This window comes from Enhydra lutris, unplaced genomic scaffold (assembly GCF_002288905.1).
Source record: "Enhydra lutris kenyoni isolate GAN:26980312 unplaced genomic scaffold, ASM228890v2 scaffoldscaffold60, whole genome shotgun sequence".
Classification (NCBI taxonomy): Eukaryota; Metazoa; Chordata; class Mammalia; order Carnivora; family Mustelidae; genus Enhydra; species Enhydra lutris.
This window is the reverse complement of record NW_019154144.1, coordinates 10,934,677-10,956,414: the sequence shown is the minus strand read 5'-3', so window position 1 is coordinate 10,956,414 and position 21,738 is coordinate 10,934,677. Positions and strand designations below refer to the sequence as shown.

At 43.1% G+C, this 21,738-nt stretch overlaps 1 protein-coding gene across 2 annotated transcripts in view; it reads left to right on the top strand.

Annotated features, from left to right (window-relative positions):
* The first annotated feature begins 3,599 nt into the window (after positions 1 to 3,599).
* LOC111158556 (LHFPL tetraspan subfamily member 6) overlaps positions 3,600 to 21,738 on the top strand; it is a 237,095-nt gene continuing 218,956 nt past the window's right edge. Inside the window, exons 1-2 of one of the 2 annotated variants that reach the window (XM_022520658.1) lie at positions 3,600 to 3,700; positions 5,217 to 5,785. In XM_022520658.1, the coding sequence (XP_022376366.1) occupies positions 5,401 to 5,785 (385 nt within the window). In that variant the 5' untranslated portion in view covers positions 3,600 to 3,700; positions 5,217 to 5,400. Of the gene's footprint in view, positions 3,705 to 5,216; positions 5,786 to 21,738 lie in introns of both variants that reach the window. The other variant, XM_022520657.1, reaches the window with a different exon arrangement.

Genomic DNA, 21,738 nt, shown 5'->3' with positions numbered 1-21,738 from the left:
GCAGAAGATTCAAATAACAGTGATTTAAACCGTATTAACAATCTATAATTTACTTTTAAAAATTTCAAAAGGAGGTGTGTAGTTCCACCTGGGATTCTGTCTCTGATTCTCCTCATGGTTGTGAGAAGGCTGCCACAGATTCAAACACCTCATCCTTCAAGAATGTGTCCGAAGACAGCTGTTCTCCTTTATCAGAGAATACAATCTTCCCTGAGGCTTCCTCAGTAGACTCATTAGCTAAAAAGATCATGTGATCACCACTAGCTTTAAGGATGTTGGAAGGGAGGTATTTACCTACAAGGACAAGGAGTTGGGACTTAATCTTGGATCGCCAACCAAGAGCGTTGTCAGATGCTCTACAGCTTCCTGATCTCATCTTGTGACTCAACAAGACGACTATCCAAATGTACTAGAAACTCAAACCTGGAGTAAGAGGTACAAGCCGCCTCTGCTATGTGGGAACTTCCGGCTGGGAGATAATTTAAAGATCCTTTGAAGGTGCAAATTTAATACAAGGGTTTTAAAGATATTACAATGCATTTTGCCTATAAAGTATACACACAAGAACCCAAGGAGTAATTCAGAAGATTTTATAGTTTGGGAACATAATTACATGGTGGAATGAGAAGGGAAATCAGGATACATGGATTCTAGGCTCAGCTTTGGTTAACACACCAGAAGGATTCTGAGCCCCCGCTTCCTCATCTGTTAAATGTACTTAAGCAAAATCAGATGACTCTCAGACTCCTTCTCAAATATATGAATACTTCTATGATCATGATGCTAGAAGTCATGAGCTAGGACAATGTTAAATTATAGTCTATTATAGGCGCACCTAGGTGGCTCAGTCAGCTGAATATTGCTCAGCACAGAGTCTGCTTGAGAGTCTCGCTCTCCCTCTGCCCTTCCCCTGCCCCCTCCTTCACTAAATTAAAATTTATAAAACCATCTATTACAGTCTCTTTTTACAAATGAGAGAACTCCGGCTCAGAAAGGTCACCATTTGTCCAAATGCATTCATCTAGTTTAGAAATTTGAGTCCTGGGGCACCTGGGTGGCTCAGTGGGTTAAAGCCTCTGCCTTCAGCTCAGGTCATGATCCCAGGGTTCTGGGATAGAGCCCCGCATCGGGCTCTCTGCTCAGCAGGGAGCCTGCTTCCCTTCTTTCTCTCTCTGCCTGTCTCTCTGCCTGCTTGTTATCTCTGTCAAATAAATAAATAAAAATCTTAAAAAAAAAAGAAATTTGAGTCCTACTATATAACATACTATGCTTTCACAAATAATTGATACATGCATCCTAATAAATCTTTTAAAAATTCAACCTCTTCCTCTATCTTCTTTTTCATTTTAGGCGGAATCTCTCCAGTAGCATTTTGTTCTATTTAATAGGATGCAGATAATGAGTTGTTTTATTTTATTTTATTTTATTTTATTTTATTTTATTTTATTTTAAAGATTTTATGTATTTATTTGACAGAGAGAGAGCACACAAGCAGGGGGGAGTGGCAGGCAGAGGGAGGAGAAGCAGGCTCCCCGTAGAGCAGGGGGAGCTCGATGTGGGACTCAAACCCAGGACCCCAGGACCACAACCAGAACCGAAGGTAGTTGCTCAACCAACTGAGCCACCCAGGCGCCCATGAGTTATTTTAAAGCCCGCATTTTAGCTGTAAGTTCTCGGACAAAGTACATAACCTCTCTGTAAAATAATAATTACACCTTCTTCATAGTTTTTTTTCATCTTCTTTTTTGAGGACAAGATAAAGTAGTCTAATAAGAAAAGTTAGTATAGGGATTGACACAGCAAGGATGTGATCCCAGCCATCCACCTCAGTGCTTAAAACTCTTCCCGACGTGAGAAATGTCCTGGACCAGTTTCCCCAGCAGGTTGTGTGGAGGGTGAGGCCAAATTTCATGACTGTAATTTTGTCTTTATAAGGTTCTATCTTCTACCTTCACATTATATATCTGAAAACTCTGGGTAATAGCTATGGGCGTGGCACTAACTGGAAGTCAGACCCATCATTTGAGCCATCCCGGAGCTAAGTAACCAGTGATTTGTATGAGGCAATTTAAATCACTTGAATCAGGGATTCTGAACCTGGGATTTCAGGGATGAGCTACAGGGGAACAGGGAACCACCTGACATTTCACTGAAACAGGTTTTCTTAACCTTAGCACTATTTACCTTTTGGTCTGAGTAATTCTGAGAGGTTGTCCTGTGCATTGCAAGGTGTTTAGCAGCACCCCTGGCCTCTAACCACTAGATGCTAGTAGCATCTCCCTCCTCATGATAATCAGAACCCAACAGATTACTCAAGTCCTTTCAATATCATAATGAGAGAACATGTATCTCCAGCTGTAGTTGCGGGAAGAATGTCCACCATTATGGCTAACTAAAATGACGCAGTTTGAAAATGTACTATGAAATATTATATATACCTACCCATTTATTACTTCTAACTCCTTTGAAAAAGCACTTCACAGACTATCCCGGAAAGTATCTGCTTCACATACTGCTATTCCTACACGGCGGGGTTCTTCAAATATGGTCTTCAACAGAGACTCCCACAGTCCTCTACTGAATGTAGCTCTCAACTTCCAAAGAGGTGAGCGAGAAGGACAAGCTAAGACAGAAATCTAATGGTATTGATTCCAAGAGTGATTGGATGGAGAGATGGAAGGGAAGGGAAGGAGGGGAGGAGGGCGGAGAGGGAAAGGGAAAGAGAGGCAGAAAGAGAAAGAGAAAAAAGGAAAGAGAGAGGGAGGGAGAGATACAGAGGGAGAGAATACAATGACTTGAAAGAGGTTCCCAGAAAGGGTATCTCTGGGGAGAGGCTTGCTCGCTGGAAGTCTCCCCCTGCCTTCTCCCTGGCCTGTCTGGAAAGACGCTTGCCAGACAGAATCCCTGAGCTTAGGCTTCCCGTTCTTATCTCTCAGTCCACACTGGCTTTTCTCACTCCTTCCAAAGTGACCCATCCCAAGGACCTCCTCAAAGCTCCAAAGGGTCACTTTGCCCAGTGTTGAGACGTTCCTTTTCATCTGCATCTCCGGTAGGAAACGGGCGCTTAAGCCGAAAACCCCATCCCCAGAAAGGCAACCAGGGAACGTGTCTGGTCTTCGCAGCCCCTCGGGAGCACCGACAAGACCGGCAACTTTCTCCCCTACTTCTGGGTCTGCGTGCCTCCCCGTCCTCCCCTTGGCAGGAGCCGCCAAGAGGGGCGGGCGGCGGGGGGCTCGGGCTGGGGGAGCCGCCAGAGCTGCCCCCCCGGGACGGGCGGGGACTCCCGGGTCCCGGTCGGCCGCGCCGCGTCCCCATTCCGCCGGCCGTGGGTCCCCGGGCGCGAGGGGAGGGGACAAGAGAAAGAGGAGGGCCGGGCCGCCGAGGGGAGGAGGCGGTGCGTGCCTCGCCTGCCAAAGGGAGCTCTGTTCCTCTGCGTGAGAGCCCGGGCGCCCCGCGCGTGGCCACCGCGCTCCGCCCGAGCCACCGCCGGAGAGCGCGGGCAGCGGGGGCTGCGCGGGTGGCGACGCAGCCCGTCCTTGGGGAGACCCTCCGCCTCCGGCCGGACGCCGCTCTCCGCCCCGGGGTGGCCGCGGCTGTGAGGGACAGCGGCGAGGAGGAAGCACGCGCTGGGCGCCGTGGATGTTCCGCCCGCGGAAGACAGCAAGTTGAGCGCGCGCCCCGGCCGCCGCCCGCCAGCCGTGTGAGTGAGTAGAGCGCTGGCTGCCCGGCGCCGCGGACTCCGTTCTCTCCCCGCGCACCCTGGCCCCCCGCCGACCGAGTCGGGCTGCTCCCGGCTCCGCACTTCCTGAGCCCCGCGGCGCGGTCGGCTCTCCTGGCCGCCGCGTCCGCTGTTGGCGGCTGCCTCCGGGGGGTGCTGCCTTCCCGTGCTTTCCCCTCCCTGCGCGCGGGCCGGCCGGAAAATGCCCCTCTCCCCACTCGGGGCTCCGGGAGCACAGGGTGTCGTCCGGGGTGGGGCCACTGCGAGGGGCCCACTGTGGGCTTGCCCTCCCCTCGGGGCGCCAAACCCTAGCTGCAGACGAGGGCCTTCCAACCCCCAGACCGCCCCCCGCAACCTCCCCCAGCCTCATGGCCCAGGCAGACCAAGTTCAGCGGCTAACGCTGACGCTGACTGCAGTTGACAAGATTAAAAAAAAAAAAAAAAAAAAAAAAGTAGTTGAAGCTCCCCCGCAGTGACACACTGGGCTGGAACTGGGGCGGCGGGTGGAGAGGACACGGTAGGGGCGAGGGCTGGGTACGGGAGAGGCGAGGGAGAAGGAATTTGCTGTGGATACTGAAAAACTGGAGTTATAGGTTCTGGGAATGGAAGCGTGGGGTGCATGGGCTGCTTCTGTATTCCTTTCTTTATGGAAAGTGTGAGAAATGGTTCAAGAACTCCTTTTGAGAGAAGGGAGGGCTGGAAGTCAAGGCGCATTGAACTCTTTGAATGACTGGGGTTCCATGTGGAGTACTAGAAAGTGCGGATTACTTTTCAGATTAGACACTGACAATCGTTCTGCGGGAGAGATAGTCCTACTAATTTTTAAGTAGAACCCATGAATCAGAAGGAAGCCCTACACTGGCTTTCTTTCATTTCCACTAGGAGAAAGGGAGTTAAAACTGAAGGAATTCACAAATACTACTGAAGGAGTACAGGGAGTGCCTAATAGTTCCATCCATTCTGTGTGCCTAGACAGACTATAGTACTTGTTGAATTTATGGTGCTCTGTCGCTGTGAAAATTATCCTAATTATTTTGTTTGGGCTCGTACAGAGTTAATGCACCTAAAGGGACACGGAAAAGTTGCTACAAATTATCAGCATGAACTTGCAAGCCAAATAAACAAACCATGGTATGATTCACTTTATTTTAATATTTGGAATCATGTTTACTGCCAGTAAAAATGCTACATTACTTTTCCTTGTGAGCATGTGAAATGAATTCACTGACTTGGCAAATAGAAGCCATGCATTTCTTTAAGTAAATAGCTGTCAGAGTTAATTTGGGAGCATTTAGGAGATAAAGACATGAAAAACCTTTGAGCTAGTTTGACAAAACTTGAATGGTAGAGAAGTTTCTAGAGAGAACGAGTTCTTCGCACTTTTGAAGTGTTGGGGCAAGTTTGAATGTTTATTCATTAAGAGTTGCAGCCCAACTACACCGGTGTTATCGCTGCTCTAAAAACATTTCACTTTTAACATTTATTATTGTTTTGCCAGGGACCATCGTCCTTACTACAGAGAATGGGAAGTTGATGGTCAGGAAGACTGAAGATCCATTCTGTCGCTAGACATCCCCCATTACAGAAGTGTGGACTGCCAGCCCTTGCCTGGTGGTTTCACGCCATCCCTGGCTCCTGACGTCCTAAACAGTTACTGCGGGTCCCCGTTGCCCTGTTGAAAGATGGCATCCAGCCTGACTTGTACCGGGGTGATCTGGGCTTTGCTCTCCTTTCTTTGTGCTGCCACCTCCTGTGTTGGGTTCTTCATGCCTTACTGGCTCTGGGGATCACAGCTGGGCAAGTCTGTGTCCTTTGGTACTTTCCGGAGGTGCTCCTATCCTGTCCATGATGAGAGCCGGCAGATGATGGTGATGGTGGAAGAGTGTGGGCGCTACGCCTCCTTCCAGGGCATCCCCAGTGCGGAATGGAGGATCTGTACCATTGTCACAGGCCTGGGCTGTGGCCTCCTCCTCCTGGTGGCCCTCACCGCCCTCATGGGTTGCTGTGTGTCGGAGCTCATCTCCAGGACAGTGGGAAGAGTGGCTGGAGGAATTCAGTTTCTGGGGGGTAAGTGACTTGTTCAGTTTGACTTGTTTACTGGAATCCCAAAGCAGTATTGAAAATTATGTTCCTTTTGTCTGCCGAAATCCTTATAACTGGCACTTGGAATGCTCTGGAGAAATAGACATGGGGTGGCTTTGGTGATAGACTGCCAAAGTCAAAGTTTGTTTTTGTTTTTGTTTTTTTTAATCAGAATTGCTTTATAACTTGAAGAGATCTTAATTTCTGTACATCTTTAGGCATATATATGTCACTGGCCTGCCAAGTACAACCCGAATGAGGTGGCAACCTGGAGATTGTTTATAATGTAGTAGGGGAGATAGTTTAGATTTTATAACTTCCTGCTCTCCTTGTTCGACGGTAAGCAATTAGATTATCTGTGTCTTACTGGCATCTTTAGGTCTTTAGAGATAAAAAGTTGAAAAGCTTTTTGAATCAACATTGCTGTCATAAGCCTTTAATACTCTTTGGCAGGCATAAAATTGACCCTTGATGAATCTTAAACTATATTTCTAAATAAATGATTATGGTTTTAAATGAGAGATCAGTTTTACATGAACAACTATGGATTACATTCCGCTACAAATACAGCCATAGGCTTAATTATCTTGTTAGGATTTAACTTCCCTGGATGCTCTTGCTGTGAAGAAAAAAAAAAAAGCAAATACTGAGTACTTGTCCCAAATGGACTGGAGAGTCTCACTAACACCAGAAAAGGTTTGATTTTTACTTGGGTTTCCTCCAACAAGTATTACTTCAGTATCTCTGGTCATATGGTTTTAATTATACTTTATATATTTTCCACTGCGCTTTTCACCTCCGTTCTTCAAACTGACAGGCTGAACTAGCCTGATTTATAATCCATCCTGGTAAAATATGACAACCTGTAGATAGCACAGAATGAAGGGAAATAGGAAGCCAGGAAAACATATAAAATGTATTTGTAACTTCATTACAAAGTAAAAGTCTATTCCTCTTCCATGTGGGGTTTTCTTACAGTCTCTTTTGTTAAGAATTCAGAAGAATCCAGAAGAAGAAAAAGAAATTAAAATGGATAGTTCTCAGATAGACCCTGTTGGAGAAATCCCAACGGATGATTGCGGGTTATTTAATAGAACACTTTCAAGTAACATTTTGGATAAGAAAATCCTTGCGCTAAAACACGGGGCAAAAAAGATTTGTGTTTTAAAACAAATAACAATGTTGCTTGCAGGTCTTTATTCCTCTGCTGGATTAATATTGTTCTCATCTGTGTTTTTCCCTGAAGGTTTGCATCGCACTCTGCCCTGGGAGGCGGTCTGGGGGACTTAGCTGTCCTTTCTTTGGTGTTTCAGTGTTCAACATTGAGCTGAAGTCATGTGTATGAGATACATATATATGTGTGTGTTTGTGTATATGTGAAAAAAATATATATATTTATATTCATATAGAAATGTACTAAAACGATTAGAGAACACAAGAAAGTAGTTGAAAGCCAAGATATAAATCCAGAACTTGAAAACTTTTTGATACCACAGATTTCAGAAATAGAATTAGTGCTGGGAGTATTTAAAATTTGTTTTTCTTTAAGAGTAAACTTGATTTGCTTAGCTCAGGAAAAATGCTTAGGCAGTTTCTTTTTCTCCTCTTATGATGAATATTACTTTCCATTTTTCCTTCATTTTAGGGTGGGGACTGCCATTATTTCTGGCAGAATAGAAAAATGCTTACAAAGAGAAATCAGTTTTTATTGATTATCTTTAAATGTATCATGAAGGAAGGCAACAGGAAGTGAATCTGAGACCCATGAGATTTATGCTCCCCTCCCTAAGATACATATAGATTATTTTGAGTGATACAGAGCTAAATGTTCTATTTTACAGAAAAGGGGAAAGATCACTGGGGAAGTTAGGTGTGTTTTTAAAAGGACCTTTTCCCCCCTTTGTACATGCTTTTCATGAACTCTGCTTGGTGAGAGTCACTGACCTTAAGCTAAAGATACAGTTTATTATCAGCAGTTGATATCCTCTCCTTTCTCATATGTATTTCTCCTACCTGGAAAAAAATAATGATGAACGTTAAACCTAAAATAGTTTTTTTCTGAATCAAACCTCTTGAGGGCACAAGTAAGTAAATCCATCCTGTTAATCAAGATTTAGAGTAAATTTAGAATGAAAAAACGACCCGAGTTCTGGAAAAGGCTTTGAAAAATCTGTCTCCCGTCACTATTGCTTAATGGTAGACAAGTTGGGGGAAGAGGAAACTTCAAAAAGAATTCTTCCTGTTACTCACTCCATAATTATTTGGGGTCTTATGCATAAAAACTTCAATGGTCAGTAATTTTGTTCTATGAAATTTTTCATAAACGGGACGGGTTTCATAAAGACTGCAAAATATCAAACCAATGAGTTCTTAAGCCTTCCGTAGATGGCCCTGCTTCCGAAATACAGACTGCATACAGCGAGCTCTGCTATAAGGCGGATTCTCTTACTAAAAATGATTCACCCAGAAGGGTTATGTTTAGCTAAAGTTAGGGCTGCTCCAAAAACAACAGGAAGCAGGAGAATGGCAGAGTGCAGAGGCGTCCTGCTTACCCCTGCCCGCTGTGTCTAGAGTTTGCACATGCGGTGTAACATCAGGCAGTAAAGCCCCTGCAGTACTTTGGAACTAGTTAAAGGACAAAGTGTCAACCTTAATTTTGAGTTGTCTTGCTGGGGTCGGTTAGAGGTTAAAATGTCACCTGTCAGCTGGCAGAGCAAGGCAAGACAGGACGGTCGCGTATTACATTTTCGCCCCGTAGAGGAGTACTTCAAGGAATCAGTGACTCGTGCTCTTCTTGGGGCAACTTGTACAGAAACTTTAATTGCCACTTCACCGTCTTACGTTGGAAGTCATGTTTCTGTCGGAATTTTTACAGACTGGCCTTGGTTGAGTTTTTCAAACGCCCTCGGAGAGACAGAGTGTATGATAAAAGCGCGTCCATGCGTATCTGATAGTGATGGCGCTAGGAGAAAGCAGGTTTCCGTGTTGGGTGCGTTTGCTAAGTACACAATTATGTGCTTTCAGGTACTGCTTGTTGTCATGAAGTCCTTCCACAAAATTTTTAAGTGTCAGTATCACACTTCTAATGCATGTGTTAGGAAATGCCTTATTTGCGTGCTCTGTAAATATAACAGGGGGCGACATGGTGAAGACAGAACGGGTCTGTCTGTAAGTTCTCTGGCTGGTGCTTGTGAATGTCAGAGTCTGTGTGTCTCTCGGCCTAAGAAGCCACTGCTGCTGCTGGGATAAAGGGGCACGGAAGGGAGTCCCAGATTTCTACTGTTCCACATTTAGCTTGAACCTGCATCACGTATACGTATAAAATGGGTAGAGAGTGCTAATTAGTAGCCAACAGCGACCCTTGCAGTTTGGAAGGTGTTCTGTTAAGGAAGCCAGGGGAGACCATGTTCTCAACTAATTGATTGTTAGTTACGTGCTCCTGAAGACAGTAACGATGACGGAGCGTTTCTTTGAGCATTCCTTGCTCTGTGTGTGGAAAGCCTTTCCAGATCTCTTCACGGTAGGGTCCCACCTGGACCTGTCTGTCATCCCTCTAGGATGAGGGCTCGAAACTCTCCTTCCCTCGCTCCCCTTTAAACCTGACTTGTCATGTGATATGCCATCGTGTGCTTCCCCTCCTTTCTGGCTATCTGTCAAGTGACAGCTAAGGAATAAGATAAAGGAGGAGTGCTGGCATATTCATGGGCCTAGTGGCTTTTTAGTGACCATGATGAATGGAAAGGAGCTGCTCTGATTTTTAAGAAATCCAGAGACTTCTGAGGCCAGCTGGGAGAGCAGGCAGGGGTCTTTTTGCTCCTCTTTAAGCTACACCTTGTGCATTGCTTCCTACTGTACTCCTGCTCCGTTCAGCTCCCCTCCAACGAAGAAAGTAAAGACCAGGGAAGTTGTCTTGAGTTCTGAGCCTATGGTTCCCAAACTTTACCCTGCATCAGGACCACTCAGGGCTTTTAAGACACAGACTCCTGGGGCCCACCCAGGGACTCTGATTCCATCGGCTTGGGAGGGGCCTCATACTTTGCATTTCTAACTAGTTTCCAGATGATGCTGGTTCTGAGCCCCCAGCTCGAGAACCCTGTTCTAAGTTAACCATTTCGTGTTTTAGAAACATATGACTTCTTGGAGATTGTTTACTTTCAGAAGTTAGTTAATGTTTGTTTACTTGTGTTATAATCCAATATAAAGTTCTGTAATTGGGCTGTGGAAAGATACGTAGTGTCATGTTGGCTAAGGACATCCTTGTTCTATCTCTCCCTGTTTTTGTCACAGGAAATCATTTTCCTTAAGTTCTCTATCTTAGTACGTACTATATACAGAATTGTATTATGTAAATTATATATATATTTATATATATTTAAAATATATATATATAAAATGTATATTTATATACATATATTTATATATATGTATGTGTGTGTGTATACATATATTCTTTTATTTGCCACTGCCCTATGACCAAAACAAGATTTTATAGATGTGGAACTCAAAATAAGACCTTCATATACCCTCTGGATTTTCAGTCATGAATTGCTCACTGAAAGACATGAAAACCATATTGCAGACTGGAGAGATGGGCGAAGACAGCCCTTGACTGACTCCAGAAAGCCACGTGTGTCTTGTAAAAGTGGAATGACTAGGCCAGGAGGACACTCCGGAACCAGCCGGTCAGAGCTTCTGCTGGGCGGCGAGATGGCACTTTAGTGGGCTCTAAGGAAAGGGTCTCCTGATCTTAGACATCTCTAGGGGAAAAGATGATGCACTCTTGAAGAGTGGTGCTTTCTAGAGCCACAGACACTCCTTTCCACACAGTCATATGTCCCACATACATTGCTCATCACGAGGAATGGGCTGCGGATGGAAGCTAGGCAGTGTGGCCACGAAAGCCAGCCTTTGGCAGCCAGGGAGGGGCGAGAGGGAGCAGCAGTGGGGCCAACCCACAGCAAACGCCTCAGGTACCAGTCGCTTTGAGCTCTGGACTCCTTAAAGGCAGGGATGTCAATGAATTAGCTGATCTTTCATAAAACCTAAATACCAAATTTTATATTTGTATTTAATATGTTAAAATTATATTTTCAAACAGCCATGGTCACCAGTTTTCTTCTTCTTCTTCTTCAAGATTTTATTTATTTATTTGAGAGAGTGAGAGTGAGATTTGAGAGAGTGAGAATGAGAACACAAGCAGGGGGAGTGGCAGAGGGAGAGGGAGGCAGGGATCCAGATACAGGACTCAATCCCAGAACCCTGGGATCATGTCCTGAGCTGAAGGCAGACGCTTGACTGACTGAGCCACCCAGGAGTCCCACCAGTTTTCTTCTACCTACTTTTTTTTTTCTTTTTGCCCAGAAATACTTGTACTTCTAAGGCTTCCTTTGGAAAGTTTTTGATGGTTTTCAAACTTTTGTAGAAAGCTTTCAAGTTCTCCATATCAATCACTGACATCAAAATTCAATACCATATTCTTTTAATACTCTAGTAGACCTAAAAGTGCCCTAGGAGTTCATTTCTCAAGGAGACTCCCGCTCTGTCCCAGAGAATGATTCGTAGGCAGGTCTGGGTGGGGCCCAGGTGAAGCTGTTTCAACAGCTTCCCCTCGAGGTTCTAGAACGCAGATGGCCCTCAGGCTGCATTTTGGGAAACAGGAACGAATTTTGTTCACTTCAAATCTCGTATGATCCCGGTATTGGGGGCCTCATAACCTAAGTATGACTATCAATCTCTTTCTATCCATAGTTATTTTGGGGATCATATGACAGAAGCAGCAAGATATCACAACCATTGTCGGAGCGGACCAGTTTCTAGCTGTGTTCTCCCTGATCTTAGAGATTTGGGGCATTCCTGATGGATAGTCAGCTCTGTGTATACACTCAGAAAGCAGAAGGACCAAATCTTTTCCACACTGTGCTTAGATAAAGACTATTTTGATTTGTGATTCCACCTGCAAATTACATACCTGCTGTCATTTTCTGTGCCCTGTTTTCCTCCTTCAGCTGGAGAGTGCATTGTTGCTGGTTTATGTTCTCTGCCAGTGTACTGGGCTCTCTGGTGTCTTCACTGCCAAGTGTACTCCGTTTTTACCTATTTTGGATGATAGGTTTTTTAATTCCCAAGTTTGTATTTGTGAAAAAAAATGCTAATGATAATAATTGGTTAAAATGATGGAGGAAATGGTTATCCGCCGCACGTGGCCTATCATGTCTGCTAGGCAAGACTTTTAACCTAGAATTATGTAGATTGATGGTTTTGACAGGGTCTAAGTCTTCATTTACTTTATGCAGAGTAAAGTCTTTCCAAGCGAGTCACTTGGTTTTTAGTCTACTTCCCTTTGTCACCGCCAGCTAGCATAGAGCTATGCTATGATACCGCTGAGGCCAGGGTTAGTTAGCATGGGTTAGTTAGCCTCCCTAATGCAGAGATTGTCCACTGGTTCACTGTCAGGTGAAAATGTGTGTCGTTCACAAAGAAAGCAAACTGAGGAATGCGATTCATAACCGTTCCTATTTTTTTAATCATTTATTTTTTCTTAAAGATTTTATTAATTTGACAGAGATCACAAGTAGGCAGAGAGGCAGGCAGAGAGAGAGAGAGAGAGAGAGAGGAGGAAGCAGGCTCCCTGCTGAGCAGAGAGCCCGATGTGGGGCTCGATCCCAGGACCCTGGAATCATGACCTGAGCCGAAGGCGAGGCTTTAACCGACTGAGCCACCCAGGCGCCCCCCCGTTCCTATTTTTTAAAAAAACCTCAAAACACGCACTTAGGAGAGCTTTGCATCTTCCTCTGTGGTATTAGGAGATGATGAAATTTGCCCTTGGGACACAGTCATCATTGGTGCCTGTGAGTACTTGACCTCTCCAGCTACCTCCCGCTTGGCGAGACTGTCTTACGGTGTGTGCTGGTTGTAGTCAGAAAGAATACCAGCATCAGGTTCAAAACTTGTTCGTGGATGTTTATCTTTTCTTCTGAAGGTATCACCCTCCGTGCATTCTGAGGAACATGGATTGCCAGGTGTACCAGTATACGTTAACAGGAAAGATCAAGCAGGAACAAACTGATTTGAGAAACACTGGGTTATGGAAAGTTAATCCATTTCATGACAGCAAATCTCACAGAGCATTCAGTACGTTTTCTATGACTAGTCTCCCGGGACAAATGGGGAGGGTATGGTATTAAGTGTTTAATTTATTTGGGCTCAGCACCCCGAAGGGACCAGTCATCTGCTGAACTGATTCCGTTCTCATTTTAGTCCATTGAGGCAGGTAATTTATTCTTCTCCACAGCTGAGAGCACTGAAATTTAGAGAGTGACGCCCAGAGTTATCCCGTTAGTTATTGTTTGTGCTGTGAACGCTGTTAACCCACAGTAAAGTGTGAACTGAAGTTCTACCTTGTAGCATATGGAGAATTCAGAATATCTTGCCATTGTGGATAATATGTCTCTTAACATAGGTAATTATTTTTTATTGTTCCTTGGTCCTCTGTTTATACTTGTATTGTAGAACGATAAAACCTCTGGTAGGAACGTGATCTAGCAACTTTTGCCAAATCTCAAAAAAGGCATTCAGGGGTGCCTGGGTGGCTCAGTCGGTGAAGTGTCTGCTTTGGCTCAGGTCATTGATCCCAGGATCCTGGAATCCAGCCCCATTTTGGGGTCCCTGCTCTGCCCAGTGGGGAGTCTGCTTTTCCCTCTGCCTCTGCACTTTCCCCCTCTGGCTTGCACACACTCTCTCACTTTCTCAAATAAATAAATAAATAAATAAAATCTTTTAAAAAATGCATTGCAGGTTAATGTTAATAATGTAATATGCATATAGAGCCATTAGGGGAGGATGCCAAAACATCTGACCACAGTCTTTTAACAATTATTTAAGAGAAGAATGTTATCTTTCATTATTACCTACTGGCAAAGTTTTCTAGTGTAAGTGCCCTATTCTTAAGGGTAAAGATAATGTTAATTCCAGAGGACATACTTCTTAGATAATGAAACCAAGGACCTTGTATCTTTTATAGAAAAGAAGGACAATGTTTGACCTTGTCAATCTTCATCATTAAAACGTTTGTGATGGAAACAAATAGAGTTCACTGGGGAGGGGTCTAGGGATTTCCCAGGGACTTCTAAATGGTTATGTTGAGAAGATCATGTGGTTGGATTCAACATTGGTCTGGTTCTGGTGCATTGATATTGCTGTCTAATTATTGGAGGATCTAGTTATCTTCTCTTTATATGGTAGATGTCATAGTAGCTGATGTTTTGGTTTTACAGCTCGTAAAGCTCAAAAGTAATGTAAACTCCAGAACCAACCTGCTTATAACTCTAGTAAATAACTTCCCTTTCATGTGTCTCATGTTTTCAATAATCAGGCAATATCAGCTACTTAGATGTACTGAAACATGTTTAAAAATATTGTTGGATAAAAGGAAAGTTCCATGTTATAGTTCTCTGTTTTTCTTGTATGTCTTATGTCTTCAAATAGAGCATTTTCTTTTAGTCCCACAGTGACTAGAATAGCAAATACCATCTTATATGTTCAGTTAAATCTTGATGATGTATTATTTCATTTTCATTATTTATTAGCAACATTTTTATCTATAAGGTGTGACCGTGTTCTTTCCTACCTCACAGAACTATTTCAGAGGTGAAATAAATAATGCTGCGAATCTGAGGACATTTAAAGCAGTGTCTCCTTATGATGTCCCTGTGTGACATTAGTCCTTTGAGAAAAAAGTGTTTTGTGGACATCTGTGTGGAAATCATGCTGCATAGTACAAGTCTTTCCTCAAGCACACTTTAAAAGCTCTGAGTGAGCTTTGTTGATTTTCTGCAATAAAGAAACCAGTTGCTATGGTCTGAAAAATGTTGTCCCCCTTAACCCCAATTCATTTGTTGAGGTCCTGATTGCCATTTTGCTGGTAGTAAGAGGTGGGGCTTTGGGGACAGTGATGAAGTCATGAGGGTGGAGCCCTCATGAAGGAGATTACTGCCCCTGTAACGGAAGACAGGCAGCTTCCTTGTTCCTTCTCCCTCTGAGGGCCCCCACCCAGCCACACTGGCGCTGTCATCTTGGACTTCCAGCCGCACGACTGTGGGAAATAAATTTCTGGGGTTTATAAGCCACTCAGCCTGTGATATTCTGTTATTGCAGCCCCAGTGGACTAAGATACTATCTGCTTAACACTGTGATTCACGGAGTTATTTGGGAATGGCAGAGTTCTATGTACCTGTCATAGGCAATGAGATCTCTTTGAATTAATGGTTAACAGAATAAGCTTTGGGAAATGCTGAGTTAAAATACATTGTAAATCAAGGGGATTAGTGTTTATGGACATTTAACAGTGCTAGCTGTTGAGATACAAATGGAGATAAGGTCCCTGCTATTAAGGAACCCACAGTCTATTTTTTAATAGTTTTTTTTTAATTGAAGTATAATTAACATACAGAGTTATATTAATTTTAAATATACAACATAGTGATTTGTCAATTCTGTATATTAACCGGTGCTCACCATAAGTGTAGTTATCTGTCACCAAACAACGTTACTACAATATTATTGATTGTATTCTCTATGCCGTACTTTTCTTTCTCTTGACTTATTATTTTATAATGGAAGTTTGTACTTCTTAAACTTTTTTATCTGTTGCACCTCTCCCCACCCATCCATCTCCCCTCTGGCAACCACCAGTTTGTTCTCTGTATTTATGAGTCTGATTTTTTTTGTTTTGTTTTGGCTTGTTTATTTGTTTTTTCCTATTCCATATGTATATGAAATGTATATGAAATATGTATATTTCACTTAGCATAATGCCCCCTAGGTCTGTTCACATTGTCACACATGGCAAGATTTCATTCTTTTTTTATGGCTCAGTGATATTCCATTGTATATATTCACCACATCTTCTTTATTTGTTCATCTGTCAGTGGACACTTGGGGCGCTTCCATATGTTGGCTATTGTAAATGATGCTGCAGCAAACTTAGCAAACTTAGATCTTTTCAAATTAGTGTTCTTGTTTTCTTTGGGTAAATACTCAAATTACTGGGTCGTGTGGTATTTCTAGTTGTAATTTTTTGAGGAACCGAGGAGCTCACAGTCTTATGGAGGAAACCAACACGTAAGGTATAATTACCATCTAAAGGACTTGTGATACCTCCCCGTTCTGTTGAATATAGCAACTAGCTGGTGAGGTTCACTCAGCAGCCAAGAGAGGTGCTTGCCAGTTATTTCCCATCCTGCCCTTCTCCTGCTTGGCTCTCTGTTGCAGAAGTCCACATTTCCCAGAAGCCTCGGCACCTGGCATCTGCCTTGCTTCAGCCAATGGGAGGCCCTTAGGGAAGACGGGAAGCACAGGCAAGCCAGGGTATTCCTTCCTCTCTAGCTCTTCCTTGGGAATTATCTTTGGCAGCAGCTGTCTCTTTTCCTGGAACGCCCTAACTTCTGTGGCCCCAGCTTCCGCCAGGAAGCCACTGTGATGATCCTATCCCAGCACAGTTCTTCCAGTCCTTGGTAATGCCATCACTCCAGTCAAATGGATGGCAGCAGTGTACTATCGCCAGTTTCTGGGTCACCTCTTTATCTCCTGTTTGGCTTTTTAGCTCTTCCGTCCCCCGCATGACCAATTTCCTGTGCTATATTAAATTGTCTGTGTTTGAAATACCTGAGGATAGTTTTTGCCTCCTTAGTTGGACCCTTGCTAAAATACAATACATAATTCAAATTCCTACCTCCGGCAAGTGGACGATCATGTCATACTGTGAACTTTTGGGATTTGTGGTGAATAGACAAAAATCACACATGTTTAGTCAAGAATTGCCATAGTCCATTGACTTGTGAACAAAATGCTGGAGGGGCAATGCTGAGGGAATGACCTTCTGTCGGAAGGGATCTGCAAAGGCTTCACAGCAGAAGTGCTATTTGAGTTGGGTCTAGCGGGGGAGCAGAAGACTCCCTGGGCCTTCAGTCAGGGGGAGCACCAAGTTCTCAAAGCCAAGGAGTTGTGACAAAGATCTGATGAGAGTTTAGGGAATGGCACTGTACTATAAGGAATGGGGCAGGTATGATGTGACAGAGTATAGAAGTGGAGAGGACAGAGTCAGGTTGTGGAAGTCCTTGTTTCTCTTCCATGGTGAGGATTCCATACTTAACCAAACTGAAGCTTTTGAGTGGTTATGGGTAGGATTGACTTAGGAACTCTATCATCTGTAATCTGTAGCCATGAGGAGTAACATTGATTTGGGGAATAACCAAAACCAAGGAAGGGGAGCCAGAAGCCTGTAAGCAGTCTTAGCCAGAGGTGGTGAGAGCCTCACTGAATACAGAGAACAAAAATTTGAAGACGTTTCTGAGATAGAGGTAAACAGGTTTTGCTGTTCCCATTTTTAGAAGAATAGATGAGTTGACTGAATGGATGTCTCAGTAATTTTAAATTTCTATAATGTAAGAAACCAGGCATTTTCAAAACATTTTAAAAAGTAATAAATATTGTGGTTGCCATCAAAGGTAGATATAATTTACTATGTAACCACACAATGTAGATATTTCTGCTTTGGGATTGTTTGCACGTTCATCTGTGTGTAAATGAAGGTTGCTGACCCTGCTCGGCACATTTGGGGGTTTCAAAGAAGAGCGTTTTGATGACAGCTAAAGTAACTGTCAGCGTCATGAACTTTGCTAGCTTCTCACAAGCAGACATTTTCTTTGTCCATAAAAGTGCAGGAAATAACAAATGGGTAAATACATGAACAGTAAATAGGTGTCACATTGGTTTTATACATCTTATTTTCATAAAAGTTATTGACATTTTCAATTGTACTTTTATTTTACTTATAAAGAAATAAATGAATGTTACTGTCACCTGGCTTAGCTAGTTGTGTCACAGCTGCGTATTAAGGCAGAGCAAGAAGGGAAACTAGGCATCCCTTGGTTATTGCCTATAAGTTAATATTATCTGCGATTACTGTCTACATTCCCTGAGTCAACTGCATTGAAGGCCATGAAACACGAAATGTAGTTTTGTCATTCCAGTGTAATTAATAATTCTCACATAATTAGAATTTATAATTCAAAGAAATAGCCCTTACACTCCAAAATAGTCTAATTCTGTGATTAAATCTAATCCTCATCTGTAGAATGCTTGGTGTGAATCACTGTGTAAGACACATATCTCTACCTCTCTGCTCTAGAGTTTCATTAAGACACATGCCCCTTACGTTATCTTATGATGACATTATACAGATCATCTGTGCAGCCATCCACAAATGTGTCTTCTGTATGGGCAGCAGATAGCAGTCAATGATGAGACTGGGCATGCACAGTAAACACCGATTCCCTCTGGGACCATGGCTTTCCAGCGTATGTGTGACTGGAAAGGGCAAGTGTTCATGGTCAGACTTGGTATAACTTATCCTCATACCTGGCTACCATTGGCTCCCCATAACAGTCCAAGCTCCCCATATTATTTCTCCTTCCCTACTGTGTGAACATAGTTGTCTCGGATACGAACATAAGATTTTCCATGTTCTCTTCATGTCCAGAAGGGACCTACCATGGGGTCATTATTTTCTGCGATGTGATGTCTGGATAGCATGTCATTTTTGTTGCTGTTTGTTTTGTGTTGTTTCTCCCATTTGATGTTACATAACCTAATTTAAATGGAAAATTGTAATCCTTAGGTAAAGCCAATTCCTTTCTAGTCTCTATAGTCACTTCTATGTAAGAATTAATTCTCCTAAAAGTATTTGGAGGAAGAATATCAATTTTAGCCTCAAGGGAAGTTACCCTGGTATTTTTTTTTTTTAAGATTTTATATATCAGTTTATTTGACACAGGAAGAGAGAGCATGCACAAGCACAAAGTAGGGGGAGTGGCAGGCAGAGGAAGAAGCATGCTCCCAGCTGAACAGGGAGCCTGATGCAGGACTTGATACCACGACCCTGGGATCATGACTTGAGCTGAAGGCAGATGCTTAACCAACTGAGCCACCCAGGTGCCCCAAAAGGTTGCTCTTTATTTATTTTTTTTTGTAATTTTATTTATTTATCTTTTCAGTGTTGCAAGATTCATTGTTTATGCACCACACCCAGTGCTCCATGCAATATGTGCCCTCCTTAATACCTACCACCAGGCTCACCCATCCCCCTAACCCCCTTACCTTGGTATTGACAAAGCTTTAAAGTGTAGACATACTGGATATGACAACATGAAGATATATTTACTATATTGTGGTGCTTTTCTCATTTATTCAATAAATGATTTCTAACTGCTTACTGTGTGTCGGGCTCTGTTCTAGCTGGAGATAGAATGCGAATATGGTAACGTACGGTTCTTGTCTACTTAGAATTTTAGTAAGAGAGCTGAACATCCATCAAATACTCCCTCAAATGACTGTAAAGCTACAAACTTGATAAATGTTAGGAGGAAAAGGTATATCATAGACAATCACTATTGATATGAGGTGCCCAGGAAGGCTTTCTGAAGGAGAGCAGGTTTGAGTTGAGACTTGAAACACAGAATTGGAGGAGGGGAAAGCATGCCTGTGAGGGGACCGCAGGGATGAAGGCCACCAAGTGAGCCTGCAAGTTGCCACAAGGGAAGGTGGGAAGATGAGGCTGGAAAGGAAGGGGCTGGAAGGATTCTTTGTGCTAAGGATCCAGTACTCGAGACACTCCTGAAATCAGAAGCCAATGAAAAGGTAAGATGTTTGTGCACGGAGATGCTGTTTATCCCTGTACTTGTTTCTATGAGAACTGTGTTCATTTAAGGCAAGTTACTGGAGACTTAAGTTGAGAGGAGCTGGTTCGAAAGCTCCTGGATTCTTTCCACTCACACCCATCCTTTTGACATAGAAGTAATCATTAGTGTATTTTGAAGAAAGAAAAAGTCATTGTGGAATTTCTCTGTGTATTGTTTGAATATATAAGTGCAACCAATGTCTAGGTATTTACTTAAGAGACACAACTATTAAAATTGTGCACCCTTTAAAGGAATGGAATGGAAAGAAAAAAGAGTGGGAAAAGGTACCAATATGCAATCATTATTTTTTTTTCATGTTGCTGTATCTATTATGTTTACACTTTTCCTTCATGGCATTTGGTACACTTGTGGTTCCTGAATCTTTACGGTTATGTGTATAATGTCTTTTCTAATAGGTTGTCATACCCCAAGGGCAGGGGCCTCCTCTATTTTATTTACCACACTATCCCTAGAGCCTAGCAAAGTGCCTGAGAGAAAACAGGCAATGAGAATTTCCTGCCTGCCTGATACTTAATATAATATCTGTTTGGAAAACTACTGTATATGTATTTTTAATCTAGTTCAATTCGCAGATAATGGTCAAGTTCTTACTTTGCAGAATGGCATAGTGCTAGGCCTGGGTTGGGTACTGACTTGAATCTGACAGTATCTAAAGTCAAGAGTCACAAGCTGTAACATGAGGAATTGCACTGACAAATGTGAAAAGGGTGCTGAGAGGATGCAGAGAGATGTTATTTCGTCGATGTCCTCAGGATCTTGAAAGAAATACATGTGGGGCAGATGAGCTTCTGCGAGCCTTCGCTAACCTTGGCTACAGACCCTGAGCCTTCTCTCCTGAGTCTTCATCACTGCCTGTTGAAAAAGTCGAAAAGGGCCAAGCAAGGGTGCAATGGGTACTCTGACATATTTTGCTACTGACCCAATTCCTCTGTAAAATGCTTTCCCATTTGTGGGGGGTCAGCCTAAGTGGCCACGTGATCACTGAATTGCGAACTTCTCCTACCTTGCTTTAGGGATTGGCTCTGCCCTGATTTCTTGTTTCCCTACCCTCCACATCCTTCAGGAAGATAAAGTCTCACCAGACTACACTTCATTTGCGTGGGCCTCAGGGATCTACTCAGGGAGGCTCTGAACTCCAGGAAATATAAGATGTAAAAGATAGGATGAAATATCTTCAACATGATTTGGCAACTGACTATTGTTGGTGAGAATGACCTTCCTTGGTGGCTCTCTGTGTTCATATCTTTGTGCGACTTGGAACCAGCCTGCCGTTACAAAGAGTGGGACGTCCATAGGAGGCATGTTTTGTGAGGCAAGGTGCTGAGTTTAGTTCTGGACAGATTGTGCTTCAGGTTCTGATGGGACTTCAAGGTGGAAGGTCAAGAGGGCGGCCAGAACGATCAGGGTTCAATGTATAGATTCATGAAAATATGTCTTTGAAAACCTTCATATGAGAGAGTCCTACTTCATTTACTTTTCATAAGGCATGGCTTTAAATCCTGACACTCTTTTGCCCTGTGGCTGTCCTAGTTAGAAGGCAGGCTTCTAGCTATGTCCAATTTAGTCATCGATTCTAAACCACTGCTTGGACAGTGCCGGCTGCTTAACAGCTGCTCTGCTGGTGAGATGATAGAGAAGTGTGCCCTTGGTAAGACTAGATTTTATTTTTCTGGGAAAAAAAAAATCACAAGAAAAACGAAGGTAAGAAGAAAAAAATTATTCTACATGATGCTCATTAACACAAAGGTGACTTGGGGAAGGAGGAGTCTAGAAATGACCATGTAGTTTAAAAAAAAAAAAAAAAAGCAAAGGTGGAAAAGGGTGATACTTTTAATTTTTTTTTTTTTTTTTTTTTTTTTTTTTTTTTTTGGTCTCGTGCATAAAGATGGCATTCTATTTTGATTGCCTGGTGGAAGAAAGTCAGTTCGTTTATCTCATCCACCCACTGGTGGCTATCCTGATTATAGCCTCCTGGTAAGCACCATTTAAAATTCAATTTGGCTGCCTGTGCCCTTGGTGCTCGCTCAGTAGGTTTCATGAAATTACACAACAGCGAGGCTCTCCTTCCCTGTGTGGCACCGTTTTATGTACATTGGACTTCAGTGTAATTTCAGACAATTATGCTTTGTGTGGAGTGGTTTTTACCATAATCGTCTTACCGTCCAGTTCGGGCCGATCTGA